We start from the raw sequence: 16,765 nt of genomic DNA, 5'->3' as shown, positions 1-16,765 counted from the left end.
TCTATAGCCTAGAGTACCTGGCCTAATCCTCTACATATATCTCTACTATCCTTCAGGATTCTAGACATATCACTTAATATTCTGCCCGGTAATAGTTTTAGTACCTTATTATATATCCCTCCTTTTCCTTAAATGGTAATAATTGAAGTTTGTAAAAATTATAGATAACTTTGGTGCAAGAGACTCGTGAAACTTCGGATAAAACTCGCAGGGACAGTATTATGCACATGTTGCAGCAGGAGGGAATCAATAAGAAACCTCAGCTCTTACACTCAGTAAAGAACATACAGAGGATGGGCAACAAAATTCTGCTGGATTACATAAAGCAAACATATATTGTGCATATGTACTTCAGCAGTGCTGTTTACACCTTTTTTCTTTTTACATTCTTTCTCCGCACCCCCTTTGTCCCCCTATAATACAGTTCCCCTGGGGTAGTATAAAAGAAAGATATTGATATACCTTTTAAACGCCGTTACATACAGGCAAACTAATAAAAGAATTGCACCCGTAATAGCATGGAGTATATTAATTCAATGGGATAGAGCCCTGAAAAAAAATAAAAAAACCAAAATTAAACACGTTAATGTTTTTACAGCATTTTAATAGAGTTCATAAAAATATTGTAAGATAAGGGCAGGACCTCTGTTATGTAAAAGCAAAAATCCTATCAGTAATACTTGTGCGGCATATTGGACACTCAGAACAAGCAAGTGAACAAGATTTACACACTGCAAGATCAAACAAGAAGCTATAAATATTCAGACAAAAATTGTAAATCCAAAAAAGGAAAATCACCAAGAAATTTTTTGGGTAAGAAATTCAGACAAGTTAGGAAGAGACTCACAACAAAAATGTCGGCATGGAAGCAGAATTGCTGCAGTTGGAGATTCAAAACATACTTTACAAACATGGGAATTGGCATCACCATTTCCAAGGTACTTGAGTTCTTTTTCCTTCATTTCTTGCATGCGCGCCTGAAATCATAAATCGCACTAAATCTCTGAAGACCTTTCAGCATAAGTTATAAACTTTTGCAGTATATATAAAAGAAATTATTTGTTTTCTCAGACCTAACCATCCCCAGTCCAACAAATTTGAAAATTACGGAAATTGAAAGTTGCACACTCGATTGATCTTAACATTATCTTTTAATGTATCTTAGAATATTTAAAGTGTCTCAAATGATCTATTAAGACTGGTATCCATATTTCTTGATTTATTTCCTTAATTAGGATCATTAAATCGTGTTACCTTAATGGATTTAGGACTTGGGCCAATAATACTACTACACTTGACCATAATATAATTATAAACTAGAAACACAATTGCACGCTGCGCAAGCATCTTAATGTTTTACAGAAAAAAATTTAATAGTAATAGGATATATTAAAAAGTAATAAAAAATTAATAGTAACAGGATACATTAAGTTAAAGAATGTCATTCGTTCCAATTTATATCCTTAGAAATCTAATTGTTTCTTATAATTGGATGTTTGCAAGAGATCAATTTTATATTAGGCTTTCTCGTGACTATCACTACAATATATGTTTGAAAGAAATTGGTTATTATATTACTTATAAGTTATAGAGAAATATTTTTGGTCAGTTTTGTATGTCTTCCTACAAAATAGGTTGGACATACTTCACTGATGTTTTGGTATATTTTCAATAAAAGTGTAGGAGTGCAGTAAAAAAAAAAGAATAGGAGTATGATGTTGATTGTGCTCATTTAAACTCTCTAGTTGAAACTAATTGGACGCATAGATGCATCTAAAATAAAGCTTGTAACTCCTAATCTAATTTATGCTAATTGCTCTAAAGACATGAAAGAGATAGATTGACGAGAATGGTCTATATAAAGTATAAAGACAATACCTAGTTAGCAAAATAAGATTGAAGTTAAGATTATTGGGTCAGTATTTTGTATCACAATCATATCATATCAAATAAATATCCCATTATTCACGGTCTTGATTCTCTCTTTTCCTTCTTCCCTACCTAAACCCTATAATTTCAAAACCAGCTAAAGAAAATCAAATAAGAATTTTCTAGGACGAAGAAAAGTATAAATAGCTGCACAATAAGGTTACCTTGAGGCGAACAACCAAGGGCTCTTCTTTGGGCATTTCCTCATCTGGTTTCGGTGCATCCAAAAGATGCTCCTTGGGAACAATATTACTTTCAACGTCATTAGTTTTTGGACCATTTATGTGTTCTGCGCCATCATTTTTTTTATCGATGTTTGATTCTGGAACAGCACCCCCGTCTTTTTTTAACTTAGCAACAAGGACCCACATATTTGCTAAATCGTTCTCCAAGGCTTCTTCTCTTCTCTTGGCCTCTTCAGTTTTTTTCCGGTACTGTTCTTCCACAAATTCCTTCTCGGCTAATGCAGCTTCCAGAGCTGCCTCTCGTTGTTTCCTAGCCTGTAGTTCTATCTTTAAATCATCAGCATCAAGACTCCTTGACTCAAAATCATCTACACCAGTTCCTGAAATTTCATTAGCACGGCTAGAAATCCTCCCCTTCCTTCCAGCTCTTGGATCATTGTACTTGCGGTTGACACCATTAACCGTTTGCACAACAGCACTACGAGAGTTGACCAGGTCTCGCGCGGCCATCAATTCTTTTTCCAACTTTGCATTCTGCAATGAAAGTTTTGTCACTTCCCCGGCCAAATTTTTCAGCTCCACAGCAGCAGCAGAGGCCAGTTCTTTGGCATAAGAAGCTTCTTCAGAGAGTTTCTGATTCTGCACACGCAACCCACTATTCTCTTCTGACAAGTGAACTTGCCCTAGCTTTAGTTTTTCATTTTCAATTTCCTGAAAATAGGGAAGAGAAGTGTCAATTTAGTACATAATGCAACACTGAATCCTTGAATGACTTAAAAATATCAACCCTAAAAAGGGATTTCATTAATAACTATTGAGAAAATACAGGAAGTATTTTGACAAGCAGAGAATACAAAATCATATAAACGAAGGAAAGAGAAACCAACAAAAACCAAATGAATAGAATTAAAAAGCATATGAACCATTCAAATGTGCTACTTCAAAAGCAACAAATTCCCAGTTACCTGGGATTGTATTTTCTTTTTCAAGTCATCAATGTTTTCTCCTGATGCACACTGTTCAGAAGACACTGACAATGTACCACTATTAATTGCCGCCAGTTGCTGCTCTAGCTGCTTCACCTTTTCTTGCAACTCTCTGTTTTCAGAACACTGTTAACAAAAGAAAAATCGAAGAGGGAGATTGTCAACATAGAAACTTTTACACTTATGAGGTTTCCATCATCTTTAACTTCAGCTAGGGAAATCAAAAAAGAAAGGGATCACAAATAAGGAGACAAGTAAACTTGCTTAAGCTTAAATTAAAAGTGAAAAGAAAAGGTCAAAAAGTTGAGAAAATAGCAACAGAAAAAAGAAAACAAGCACGTACCTTATCAATTAGCTGTTCCTGAAGGACACGGTTGTCTGCAGATTTTAGCTACAGATATTTTAAAAGACAAATTAATTTATATGCAAGAATGATCAATGTTGATTATAGAGTCTGCTGAACATGTATAATGCAACTGCCAAATACTTGGGGGAGGTGGGCACAATTTTGGAAGCAAATGGACAGCTCAAGAACACTCTAACAAAGCTAAAGTATTACTCACCTCCAACTCAAAGGCCTTTTCATTACATTGAGTCATTAACTTTGTAACTGTCTGTAACAACAAACATAAAGAAAAAAGTATAAATGAGCCTTCAAATCTGTATTATTAATTTCAATACCAACATCACTACCTGCTGCATTTCAACTAGCGATGAATTAGCCACAGGAGATTCTTCAGTCTCAATTAACCTTTGTTCTAACACCCTCATTTGCTTCCTTTTTTCTTGGATCTCACGTTCCAAGTTCTCAATCTGTAATTAAGAAAGCATTTTCCAAGAAGAATATATATAAAAAATACAACCATTTCAATAATGAAGACTGTAAATGTAAAGCCAATTAGAACATTTGCACAATATTGTTTGGCATCAGTAAACGCATCAAACAAACTTGATTGACATTATAGGAACTGAGTACGTGTATTTGGAGACTTCAGTGTTGATGTTGTTGAAAATCAGAATTAATATTAATTACAGTTTACAGGGATATTATCTTTCATTTAGAGAAAACAGAATATCCTCTATTTATGTATAATTAATGTGATTATCCCTTTATATTTTCTCTCATTTTACATGGTATCAAAGCCAGGTTGAGGGAATAATGAAAACCGTCCCCGGTGGACCTTTATATTATAGTCTTTGCACTTATTTTGACGACCTCTTTCCGCTTTCCAACAACCCTTTCTCCATCTCCGACGATTTTTCCAGTTTCTGGCACTTTTTCCAGTCACCTACGCAACTCCAGCAACTTTTCCAGAAAACTCTCCGGTGACTTTTCCACCGACCACCCACTGGATCTGGGTCACTACACACCGATCTACATGGTGCTGCTCACGGCATCGAAAACAAAGCATCCATGTGCCCTCACGCGAATTATCTTTGCCAGCCAAACAGCTTCACCCGCCGGCAAGTCCGGCACCTTTTACAGCCGCGGTTTCAACGACAAGGTTGCCTACCCAACACAACTCTATCCCTAAAGTTATTTCATCTCCATCAGACTTGTTTTGGGCGAAAGCTCCTTTTTTCATCATTGTTTTGTGCCTTTTTAGGTACTGTTTGGTTTTTTATTTTGGGCACAGTACAATCCATTATTTACGTGTTTTGCATTGTTATGAAGAACTTTCAATCGCCTATCCTACTGCCGTTACTTTTCAGCGTGATTTTTAGTCACTGCTGTCATCTCCCCACTCATTTTCCGGTAAAGAACTTTCTGGTCACCTACTTTATCGTTGTCCTTTTCCGACGTGTTCCTCGGTGACTTCTTTCGGCTTTGCTGGCTATTTATGACAACTTCGTCTCTTCAGTTTGAATAATTTTGGGTCTCCACGATTTGTTTGAAGTTTCCAAATCTTGGTTTTAAGAAGATTGGAACTTGCTTTGGATTTACTTAAGCTGATGGGTATTCCTGCTCTCTTCCTAGCAATATTCCCCGATTTCACCAAGATCCCAGAGTTGCCTTCAAATTATAGGTTAGAAGCTTCCAAATGATAGTTTTAAGAAAGTTGGAACTTCCTTTTCTTAGGTTGATGGATATTCCAGCTCTCTCTTTCTAGCAATATTCCCTGATTTTACCAACATCCATGAGTTGTCATTCAAACTATTGCCTTTTTTAGTGGAGTTAAAGTTTTACGTTTTTGTTGGGAATAAATTTTCTTGTAACAAGCTAAAGCCTAGTAAGCTTCAACTTGAGGGGGAGTGTTGAGAATCAGAAATATTTAATGTATAGATTTTTAGGATCTAAATTATAGGAAACATATTTGATTTAGAGAAAACTGAATATCCTCTCATTAGTGACCACTGTATAATAATAGACCATCTGTGTACTTTAACATACGATTTTAGTTGATTGTCCTTCTATATTTTTTTTCTTTCATTTTACAGATGTAAATAAAAAGATTGGGGAGGAAGTTACTGATTAATAATTTCTTATAGCTTTTACACCAACACATTTCAGTTTGACTTTGCTTGAAAACAAGGCAAAATACCTGAATTTTGGAGCCTTCAGGGTCATTTACAGATTGCTCCATCAAGCGCTTCAGAGTGCTGGTACTGAAAGCAATATCTCCGGCTAGCATTTTGACTTGTTCAACCAGTAGATCCTTCTGATCAGACATTGTCATCCCACCCTACAATTCAATTAGGAGTCCCTATTAACAATTTTAATAAAGCATACATACAGCAACCGACTACTTAAAGTAAGGAACCAAAATCAAATACAATTGTGTCTCGACAACATCCAAGAACATTCTGTATTCAAAAGATCAAGCAACTTCAGTAAAATGGACCTGTAACTCTCAAAGGTGATAAAAACAAACGGATCAGAAATGGTAATTCTCACCATAGTTATTAGAATCTCACAGTAAGTGATTTTAATTACACAGTTCAATACAATTTGGCAAGTCAACGAATTGTATCACGTAACGAATCATACATGGCTTTGAATTTTGTGATGCGTGCATCAATTGGTGTGATTCTGTATCATCAAAATGAATTGCACAATTCAATAATTTATTTATTTATTGTTTTTCCTTTTCTTTCACCAATTCTCATCAGAGAAATTGAAAAGTCAAATAAGGTTAAAATGTTAAATGAAAAGAAACTGAAGGAGAACTAACAAGTTCACCCTATTTGGTTATTCCATTGCTTTATTTTCATTTTTCTAAAACAGGGACTTCAGAGTCACTCAGGCATCCTGTTTGGTCATGTTGTTGCTCTGCATTCATTCTTCTAAAACAAAGGCTTTACAAAATCACCAGTTTACCATGCATACCTTAATTGGTTGGTTGTATCATGTTATCATTGCTTTTATTTTAGTTATGACTTGTAACATATGGCTTATGCATTTGTTTTGTGAATCTTATAGTTAATTTGTTTTGCCAACTCATAGTTTAACACTGTTACAATGACTACTACAAATCATTTTAATGATATCTATATATATATATATATATATATATGAAGTTATTTTTCATTATGTCTCTAAATCCTACGATTCGATGCAAGTTACGATTCACAATTCAAAAATTGACTTGACAATTCACGATTTGAATAGTGCTTTGAAAGCCTCCCGTCCCATCTTATTCTTTTGGATCCACCACAATTGGTCATGTCATTCTTTATTCTTCTACATGCTAAATCCATCTTAAGAAACTCTCTTGGAGGAGGTATTTTACACCACCAGGTTTTGAAATGATGTGATTGCAATCCTACTTATATAAATTTCCGCCCTATGATGTTCTAACTTGGAGTGTACATGCTTCACAGCCCTACTTCATCACTCAGAGCAATGACATCAACAAAAGGCAAAAAACCAACTTGACCCTCAATAAATATTTTTTTTAAGTTACTGAATTGACAAAATGTAGAACCAGACTGATCCCATCCCAATACCACACCACCTTTCTGAGAACTTCATTGAAAACAAAATTGAGAGAGAGAGAATATAAAATATTAACAGATAACAGATTTTGTGATGGAGAAGGGATGATGGTTTACCACTGTCAATTTTGTTCTACTTATCAGTTCACCAGCTTGTGTTGATTCAGTAACAGTACTGCTAGCTGGGGAGAACTCTTCATTCCATCTACTAGATGATCTTTTATGTCTACCATCATGAAACTGATCTGATGACACTGCAGAAGAATCTTTCTGACTCTCATTTTCAATCTGTCGAGAGAGGAGTTCAAAGTATAAGCACTTCCAGAGTGAAAATTGAAAAAGATAGTAAAAAACAATCTACACTAATTAACTGAAGGGTGAGCTCACATCATCCTCGCCAACAGAGTGACTTCGCTGATGGTTGGGAACATCAGTTAGATATCCAGGAATTGCATTCTTTGAGGAAACCAGAATGAGTTTGGTTAGCCTCTGGATCCTACTCATAAGAGCAGCCTTGGCTTCCTCCTCTTCTTCCAATCTTGATTGCATTTTCACTTGACCTTCTTCTAACTACTCATATATAGTAGAGAAGCAAATATGGTTACACAATCACAGAAAGCATGTGTAACAACTAACAACAACAATATGAAACGAATATCAGAGAAGGCTAAAAACCTTTTGCTTTAAGGTCAAAATCTCCTCATGATTGACACCAACTAGCATCCCCTTCTTTAGTTGATCAAGTTCTACTTTGAGGACTGAAATTTCTCTCTGGTATTTCTTAATTAGAGATTTCTCATCAATAATCTGTTAACAAATAATTCCACAGTGAATCAGGAACCTTTCACGCTAAATTGCTAATAGGCATGTAATTCTATAGATAAACACTAGCTTCAGCCAACCTTATTACGTGACGCATATATTTCAACTCGTTTTGCCCTGCTGGCAAACTTCAAGGTATTATGAGTTTCCTCCGTGTTACTGGATGCTGGAGTTACTGTGCATATAAGCTGAAATTTTCACATCGAAACAAATTTCAATGTGGTACTTATGTACAGACAATCCAGCATTGCAGGGACAAAGTGAAAGAAAAGAAACTAGAATAGCCATATCCTTACTTAAGAATTACATTCAAATAGAATAACTCAGCAATTATACAGAATAAAAGAGACAGAAAAATACAATTAAACCATATAATCATTGAAAATGCTGTAGAACCCAAAACTCACTGAAACATGGCCATGCCCACTAAGAGAAGATTGCAGGAGGCGGGTTAGCTTTGAATCTCGATACGGAACATGAGATGCCTTCCCCTCGCTCAGTTTTCCTATAACCTTCAAGATGAAATCACAAAAACAAGAATAAATTTTTGGGCCCCCCCCCCCCCCCCCCCAAAAAAAAAAAAAAGACGACAAAATAAAATAAAGAAGGTATGCTATTTAATCCAATCCATCCCCTCCCCACCAAAAACACAAAGAGAAGCCTTTGCACTACTACTCTATCTACAATGCAGGACTGTTCTTCGACAGTTGGTCCAGAGTGACAGACACTTGTTTTATCAACATTTAATAGAATTTGATCTGTCAATAAAACTATTTCTCGTTGCTTGCTTTACCCAAAAAAGAAGTTTCAAAATGAATTAATTCCATGCAGTAATAAGTGTGTCTTTTACAAAGATATTGCATGTCCTACAACTAGTCGCCTCACCTGCAAACAAAATGTCATAACTTCTCCCTAGCCAGAAATATATAAATTACAAATGGTGATTTGAAGTGAAAACAAAATTTCATAGCAAAACTACTGAATTGACAAAAACATCGAAATTATGTAACACCTACAGTTCCAAGTGTCAGAAGACTTTTGTTGATGTAAGATCCTTCCTTTCTTCTTAATCCAGTTGTTTCAGTTTTTGAGCTCTCAGATCCAGCCAAATCAATCAAGTTCTAAAACAAGAAAACAAACAAAAAAGATGTGGAACATAATTTTCCAATAAGTATAAATATGTAAAATTTTGGAAAGCAATAAAAAAATTTCACGTACTAGCTGAGAGAAGATGACTCCATCATAGTCATCACCATGAGCACTGCTTTCTATCATCTGCAGAAATTGGGATAATAACAATAGAGTTTAGTTTTTTTTTAAAAAAAAAAAAGTAATAATAAACAGCTAGCCTGAAAAGGTCAATGACAGAAAGCCAAAATACATTACCTAAATAATCATTAAACATTTTTGTGAAGCAATAATCAATCAGCTTTCAACAAGCAAACGGAAAAGGCAAATACAGCAATCCACACAAGAATATACATGCATGCATGAGGCATGTTAGCGTTTTTAAAACTTTAACGCCTCATGCATGATTCAGATATTATTTCTTATTTTCTTTATACAATTGAAGCAAGCGTAACACTACCAAATCAAGCATGCTTACCAGTGTAAATATTGTGTGACTCCGGCTGCTAAAGAGATTAAAATTGTTCGATCCAACATGGCGATGCTCTGCCATATTAAAAGGAAAAAGAACTTATTAAAGAATGTTTCTCAACCCACCATTAGTCAAGAGTCAAGACTATGATAATATATAATAGTACCTCCGGACTCCATTCCTATTTATAAGATATAATTTCTAAAATTTCTTGTCTCTTTTTATGAGACTTCATTTCAATTGTCTTGTGCATTAATTATTTTTTACTAATGTTCCCTTATTTATTTTAATCAATAATCTACTTTGAACTGTCTCTTTCTCTTTCCTATGCAGATTGGAGAAGATGAATAGGCACCCAATAATGTTAATGATAAATTTGGAAAAATATTATAATTACACACAAATTTAATGCTAATACCTAAATTTAACCAATTTGCTTAGTAACATAAATTAGTCAATGTCTTATAAATTAGGGAGGGAGAGTATATAATTTTGAAAACAAATGGGAAGAAACATGTTACTATCATCTCGACATAAGCACCTTCTCCAGCAGCAATAAAAGAAAGTGCATGTCCAGGAGATAAAACAACTTCTTCCTTTATGCCCTCCACATAAGTTCCCTGGATAACAAGCCAGCATAAAAATCAAATACATACCCAATTAGACTTCAGAAAGAAAATATATTGTCTCAAGTTCAAAATAGACAAAAATTTCCTAAAAAAATTGAATTACAAATATCATTTTCATTTCTTTAATAGAAACTATAACACATTATTTCAACATAGAAGTGGATATTTTAATATACAAACACAAAATAACAAAGCAACAAAAAACTTAAATCTTCTAACCATGAACATCATCACAATTACATTGTACGGGTGGAGAAAAGAATAATGAGACTCAAAAATCAGAATTCACCAGGAACCAATTTATCATCATTGATCACCAGAGCAATTTTACATTAAAGTTCATACATAATACTTGCACTCCACATTCCAAGATGACTGGAAATATCAATATTCATGTATAAAAAAACAAATGAAAACAGAGAAAGAAACTCACCATTTACAGATAGAATAGAAATAGTGAACCAAGTACTCTAAACAGATTTCAATTTAGATAAGAAATAGTAAGAATATAAGAAACCTGTGCATCTTCTCTAACTCGCAAATTTTGGCCAGTTGGATCAAGTAAATCATTTATCACCTAATACCAAGCAGAAACAACAAAAATATCTTTATTAAAACAAACATTAACACACAGAAACAATATAACAAGCAACAAGGTGGCAATCAATGCCACATTGTGGAGACATGATGAAAAATTTAAGGCCAGTACTAGACCATGTTCAGCATAAAAAAGATGGAACAAACGATATTCTGTCATTTACCTCATTGTATATTTCTAGATATGACACTCGGAGTAAGAATTCTCTTCCTGGGGTCTGCAGTAAAAATACAATCAGACGCTCCAAGCAAGATGATGTAAAATATATTCAAGATGGGATACTTTGGAAATCAAATCAAGTTGAAGCAGCAACTATTAACTAATATCAAGCAGAACATAGAGCTCAAGTATACTTGTAAATAACTAAAAGGAGCACAGACATGGCCATTTACAGGAGAAAGTAAGAGAGTGACACACATGATACACACAGAGCAACTATTAACAAAAGATACAGCGACCTCGCATGACATTAAAGCATAAACTTATAATGAACAGCAATGGCATAATGTCAGATATGTAATTTAAATAATCAACAACTACTAATCTTGCAAAATAAGCTTACATCTTGAATCATACTGAAAACATCCTTTATAGCCAGTGGTATGACACCAGGAGAATTTTGGTCTCCCTGCACATTATTATTGAAAACAAAATTAGAGTTTAGACTTTAGAGACATAACTGGAGAGAGATCATGTCTACACAGAAAGTATAAATTAGATAATGCAGTTTAAAGGCATAAAGTATTTTACTAATAGATTATTCAAATGGCTGCAACTTACAATAGGTAAGCAATTAACTATAATGTATCACCATCCTTCATAAGCCTGATATGAAATACATATAAAGAGCAGTACCAGTCTCCCAAGAAGATTTCTTATCATCGTTAATTTTGCAAATGGACATGATAGAGCTCGGTAACAAACTTTCTTTGAGACCAAGTTACTTTATAACATCTTACTTTCTAGTTTCTACAGTCCAACAAGTGGGAGTGAAATTGAAAGTACTATTCTAAAGCTATGTTAAATGGGTAGCAAGAGTAAGCTATCAAAACTACATATACTGGATGAAAATAAGAAGTTAAAAATGCATCTAATGGAAAGCATGCACACTGTGCAGGTCAAAGTAAAAACTGGCAGCCAGACGATGTTTCAACTCAGGCTCTAATGTCAAATCAAATGTTCAGTTCAAGTATGTGATTTTCATAGCTAATTCGCATTAGAATACAAAATTCATATTCTTTCTTGTAATGTATTCTTTATACACACACACACCCCTTTTAACTTAACTGAATCATAATTCTAGTTGCACATTTTCAGCACTGCTATTATGACATTTTTCAATTTCCACCAGAAACTATCCTAACCCTACAAGTTGTTTCACGTGTCATTTATCACTAACATAAGTGCTTAGTAGGCAGTTTAACAGATAGTGTTATACCAAAAACTATTTAACTGTCTATCCTCTCTAGCGTCCAGAGAAACTATGTCAACCATTAGTGGATCAAAACCCTATAAACATCACCGAGAAACAAATCTTCTGAGAAGTTATCCTTAGCTACAGAAACATTAAACAACGGCTGGAACAATACTATCGTCGATATTCTCCACAAAAATAAAAATAAAAATCTATAAAAAGTCAATGTTTACAAGCAGTAGATGTTATCTGGCATATGTGCTGCTGGGTTGAAAAATATAAATCAATACAAAATCACTAACTTGTTGACACAGACCTTGTTTGACAAATAACCAACACTTAAAGAAAAGACAATCTGTATAATCTGAATGACGCACAAGTTGCAAATTTGCAACGTGGTGATTGATGAATGGAGATATGACACTGGATTTTCAGCACAAAACATCAAATGAAAACAAATAGGAAAATCACATCAGTAAGTCAAAGAATGACACTTACATGCATAGTATGTGTCTTACCACTACTTGTCACACCATAGGCAAACACAGTTCCTGCAATGTTTAGAATAAAGTTATCTTCCATCCACCAAAAATTTTATTTAACAACAAAGAAGAAAATAACTTCCAAATCCACTGGCCACTCTAACACTAAACCAGAATACAATTAACCAGTTCAACCTAGTTATTCAAGTAGAGACTAAACCAGTATATATAACCATAACAGCTTTCATCAATCCATTAAAATGACTTGATAGTACCAAAATCAGACTCTGCTCAGATCACATTGTCATTTTGTCTTGAATAAAAAAATTAACATCCCATACCATTGACGCCCTCCATGGCAGCCTTTATCACAGGTTTCGCTGCCACTTCATACACTTCGTCTGAATTTGTATGTGGTCCAAAAACTCTATCTGCCACAAATTAAATCAGAATTCTAAAATTAGCATCCACAGTTTCAAAGCTGAAAGCAAAATCAAAGTCAATTTTCCAGTAGAAGCCTGATTGACTGATCAGAAAATCAATCGGAACGAATAACAATAACATCACACGAGGAAGGCAATAAAAGCAATACCAAATGCATAAGCAGTAGCTGGATTATACTCATTTCTGACAATTTTGTCGCCATCGGCATACCACGCGATCTCGTCCCCTCTCTGATATTCCCTTTCACTGCAACCGAATCATTCAGTCATTCAGTGAGTAGTGACATTCAATCCTCAGATAACACAAATGCCAAAATCAAACGATTCAATCGCACAGAGAATGGATCTGAAAAGCACGACCTCAGATCTAAGCATTAATTACCTCAACGGCCTAAACCGAATCGTGACCGAAATGCTATCGCCGGTCCTCGACGAATCCACCATCTGCTCCGCAATCAGCTCCTCCGCTCCGAACGCCACCGGAGAACGGGCGGCGTAACCGCGCGAACCGTGATACGCCGAGTCGCTGCAACCGCGACTCGGAGTAATGGATCGGCCTCCGGAGTTGAAAAACGACGACGTAGAGGAAGAGCTGGAGCGAGGCATTAACCTTCCGTTGATGAAGGAAGAGGATGAAGAAGTGGAAGAGTAAGGAGTCGAAGGTTTTCGGTAAGAAAACGGTGAGCTACTCCTTGCGCGCGAGGAAGAAGCCATTGAGTTCACTCGCTCACTCACCGAGTTTGTGACTCAGTAGAAACCACCAAGGCGAACAAGCCACGCAGCGAGAGGGGAAGAGAATGTGTCAGAACTCTCACATGGATATGCAAACAAAAGGGAGCAGTATTTGGTTCTCTACGCTTTTCATTTATTTTTTTTTTCTTCGTTGCTTCCTTTCGATGGTTTGGGATATTATTCTATCTATCAGACAGATAGAGGAAAACACGCACGCACGCACACAGAGACAGAGATTGTTTCGTCTTTCTTTAGTCTTTAGTACAGAGGAAATATCAGTGAGAATGAATGGGGGCCGAGAAAACGGAGAAGAAGGTAGTCAGAGTTTAAATTTAATTTCTTCTTCTCTTAAAAAAAAAAAAAGTTTTGAATGAGAGCTGAAGATTTTAAAATTTATTTTACAGGAAAGTAATCGATTTTGTTTTATTTTATTGGAAATTGGAATATTTAATTTTACCGAATGACAATAACGTAGCGGGTTAAAAGAAGGGTTTAAATTGAAGTGTTTGGAAGCACCCGCGCCGCGCACGATAAAATCGAGTGGCAACGAAAGTCTTTCAAAAATAAAAACGTGAAATTGAGCGGGAATAACTGCGGCCGCCTATCGAGAATAATTCAATTCATTCATTCCATCAATAACAATAATCAACTGATAATAATAAGACAAAGTTGCAGTTTGAATACTACAATATTTATTTAATTATTTTGAAGAACTTTATAATAACGGGACTTGCTTATTTAGCATTAATCTATCAATCATTTGATTATTACAAGTAAAGATTTTGAATTTTCTTTTGTACATTCTTTGCTTTGGGCATTATGGTAATTTGACGATGTTTGAATTCAATTTTTTTTACTTTAAAAATGGAACTTTGGGTGATTTGGTAATTTGCGCGTTGCCCAAAATGAATTGACGGTGGAAGTACAAAAAGATGTTCCGTTGGCTTTTTGGCTACTGATATTACGTTTGTTAGCAAAACGGCGAAATGTTCAAACGCAGATGAAAGAGAGAGCGTTCCAACCACATTGTCTCGAAATAAAGAAATAGCGAACAAAATTTTATAATCGTGACATGACGATGGCCAATGACAAAGTGTGACTTTAGGTGAGCGATTGTAAAAATTTAAATTTAAATGAACTTTGAGTTTCTAAAATCAGATTTTCTTTTAAAAGTAAGTTTATAATAAAATATAATAATAAAAAATTTGAATTCATCGTATCTGCTCAAACTTGAATTTAGAGGCAAAATTAATTATATTTCAATCTACTGATGATACAAACGTCTGTTTCCCCCGAGCACGAAAGGAGCCTCATTAAAAAAAGTGTTGTTGTCATTTGTCAATGCATTTAATTTCCTGTCTGCTTTATCTTTCAAGTGATATTTTTACGCTTTCTAATGTTAAATAATTTTTTTTGAAAAATAACCAAAAGAAACGATAAAAAAATACTAGTTTTTTGGGTAAAACGCACTCAACGTACGAGTCTGCTAGTAAAAGACTATGCATGTTTGCCGGAGGTTGAGACAGAAGCTCGAAACCACTTTTCCTCGTCGCACTAGTTTTGGCAAGATCATATGCCCGATAAATATTTTCTAAAGAAAATAATTTCCTCCACCCATGACTCTATATTAAGAATGCTTATAAATGACCTCGAAAAAACAAAAGAATGCTTATAAATTGATCCCAAAACCTTATGAATCGATCGATTTATTAAAAAAATGAAACCATTCAAACTTTTAATTAAAATAAGGTTAGAATATACTGATCTTTTATTTTATTGGGAAAAAAATTTATGTCTTTTAACTATTAAATTTAAGTTAATATTATTCTCCCGTCGATTTGGAAGTAACACCCCTATTGTTTTACATTTTGCGATATTATGAAATATATTTATAAGAAATCAAGGATAAAAAATACAATTTAACTTATTTTTATTTAAGATTACATAATCATTTTTATTGTGAAAACCTAACCCTAGATCAAATAACAAATTGCTGGAGCATCTGAGCATATAAGAGGAAAAGGTGTGGCACTCGTGGAAACAACAACGGTGATCCATGGTTGCAGCGATGACAGCAAGCAAAAAAGTTGGCAAGGGAAGAGGGTGGTGGAAATTAATGGATTGTTTTTTGCTTGTTGGATTAATCTTTGGTTGAATGGTTTCTCGATGATGAAGGAGTCTACCTTTGGAAAAGTAGATGAAGAGAAGGAAACATTTTTTTTAATTTTATTACTTTTATTTTGTTTAATAAAGAAAAATAAATGTACTTTAAATTAAAATTATTATATATAAAAATAAATATATACAATTAGTAATAAACACTTCCTTTGTTTTTTATATAAAAGTTTAGAAGACACTTGTTCTATGAAATGAGAAACACACACACACAAGAGGTATATAGGATACATGGACACTCGTAGTTTTTTCTCCCATAATCAAGTGTATCAACAATACTACCCAAAATTATAAAATCTAATCACTAACAGCCACAACCTTTGTATTGTATTCCTTCTTAGTTACGGCACAATAATGATAGATTTGAAGTGGCTTTTATGTTAAGATTAAATATTTGATTAGGTAATTTTAGAGAATCGTCCATAATGCATAACATTGATAAATTATTTCCTTCTAAAAAATAATTGTAATTGTACCATAGAGTTAAAAGAATTAACACATATTAAACTCATGAGATCCTCATGTGTTTGACTTGTGGCAGTTACAACCGTAAGTTACAACCGTCAGTGCAAAATTCAACCATAATACATAAAGGAGCAGTTTACTAATGTGATTTTGGACATTATTTAACTAGCTTGATATCATACATGTATATATAAGTCACAAGAAAGATCCCTAAATACGTTTTTTACCCCATGATAGATGTATAAACATCTCAAAGTATTATTAACTTACTTGGAGTCCTTTTGTAGGTATCTCCTCCAATTTTAACATTAGAAATTTCGTTGAGATAGGTCAATTAGATCTTGATGGAACTCGACACAAACAACAACT

At 34.4% G+C, this 16,765-nt stretch overlaps 1 protein-coding gene across 1 annotated transcript; it reads right to left on the bottom strand.

Annotated features, from left to right (window-relative positions):
• Window positions 1-248: 248 nt before the first annotated feature.
• On the bottom strand, window positions 249-14,114 carry LOC100785855 (kinesin-like protein KIN-7D, mitochondrial). The gene is made up of 25 exons (XM_006581047.4): window positions 13,407-14,114; window positions 13,174-13,271; window positions 12,923-13,012; window positions 12,598-12,650; window positions 11,248-11,313; window positions 10,849-10,902; window positions 10,605-10,664; window positions 10,000-10,078; window positions 9,465-9,532; window positions 9,077-9,133; window positions 8,875-8,979; window positions 8,266-8,370; window positions 7,939-8,046; window positions 7,712-7,843; window positions 7,424-7,606; window positions 7,154-7,324; window positions 5,644-5,784; window positions 3,794-3,913; window positions 3,664-3,714; window positions 3,444-3,491; window positions 3,080-3,226; window positions 2,094-2,825; window positions 848-977; window positions 644-731; window positions 249-549 (listed from the first exon to the last, which is right to left on the bottom strand). The coding sequence occupies exons 1-24, from the start codon at window positions 13,736-13,738 to the stop codon at window positions 649-651; spliced, it is 3,213 nt and encodes a 1,070-aa protein (XP_006581110.1). The 5' UTR covers window positions 13,739-14,114; the 3' UTR covers window positions 249-549; window positions 644-648.
• Between the last annotated feature and the right edge of the window lie 2,651 nt (window positions 14,115-16,765).

The sequence above is a fragment of the Glycine max genome, chromosome 6 (assembly GCF_000004515.6).
Source record: "Glycine max cultivar Williams 82 chromosome 6, Glycine_max_v4.0, whole genome shotgun sequence".
NCBI classification, from domain to species: domain Eukaryota; kingdom Viridiplantae; phylum Streptophyta; class Magnoliopsida; order Fabales; family Fabaceae; genus Glycine; species Glycine max.
Note: the sequence above shows the minus strand (reverse complement) of the source record. Positions and strands in the feature narration are given on the sequence as shown.

Bases quoted from the DNA above. Each gene is read 5' to 3' on its own strand.
- LOC100785855 (XM_006581047.4), bottom strand. From the start codon at position 13,738: ATGGCTTCTTCCTCGCGCGCAAGGAGTAGCTCACCGTTTTCTTACCGA. The intron at 9,134-9,464 runs GTAAGCATGCTT...CAATTTCTGCAG, and splicing joins GTCACACAATATTTACACTG to ATGATAGAAAGCAGTGCTCA. The intron at 7,607-7,711 runs GTTTTTAGCCTT...ATATATGAGTAG, and splicing joins TTTTGACCTTAAAGCAAAAG to TTAGAAGAAGGTCAAGTGAA.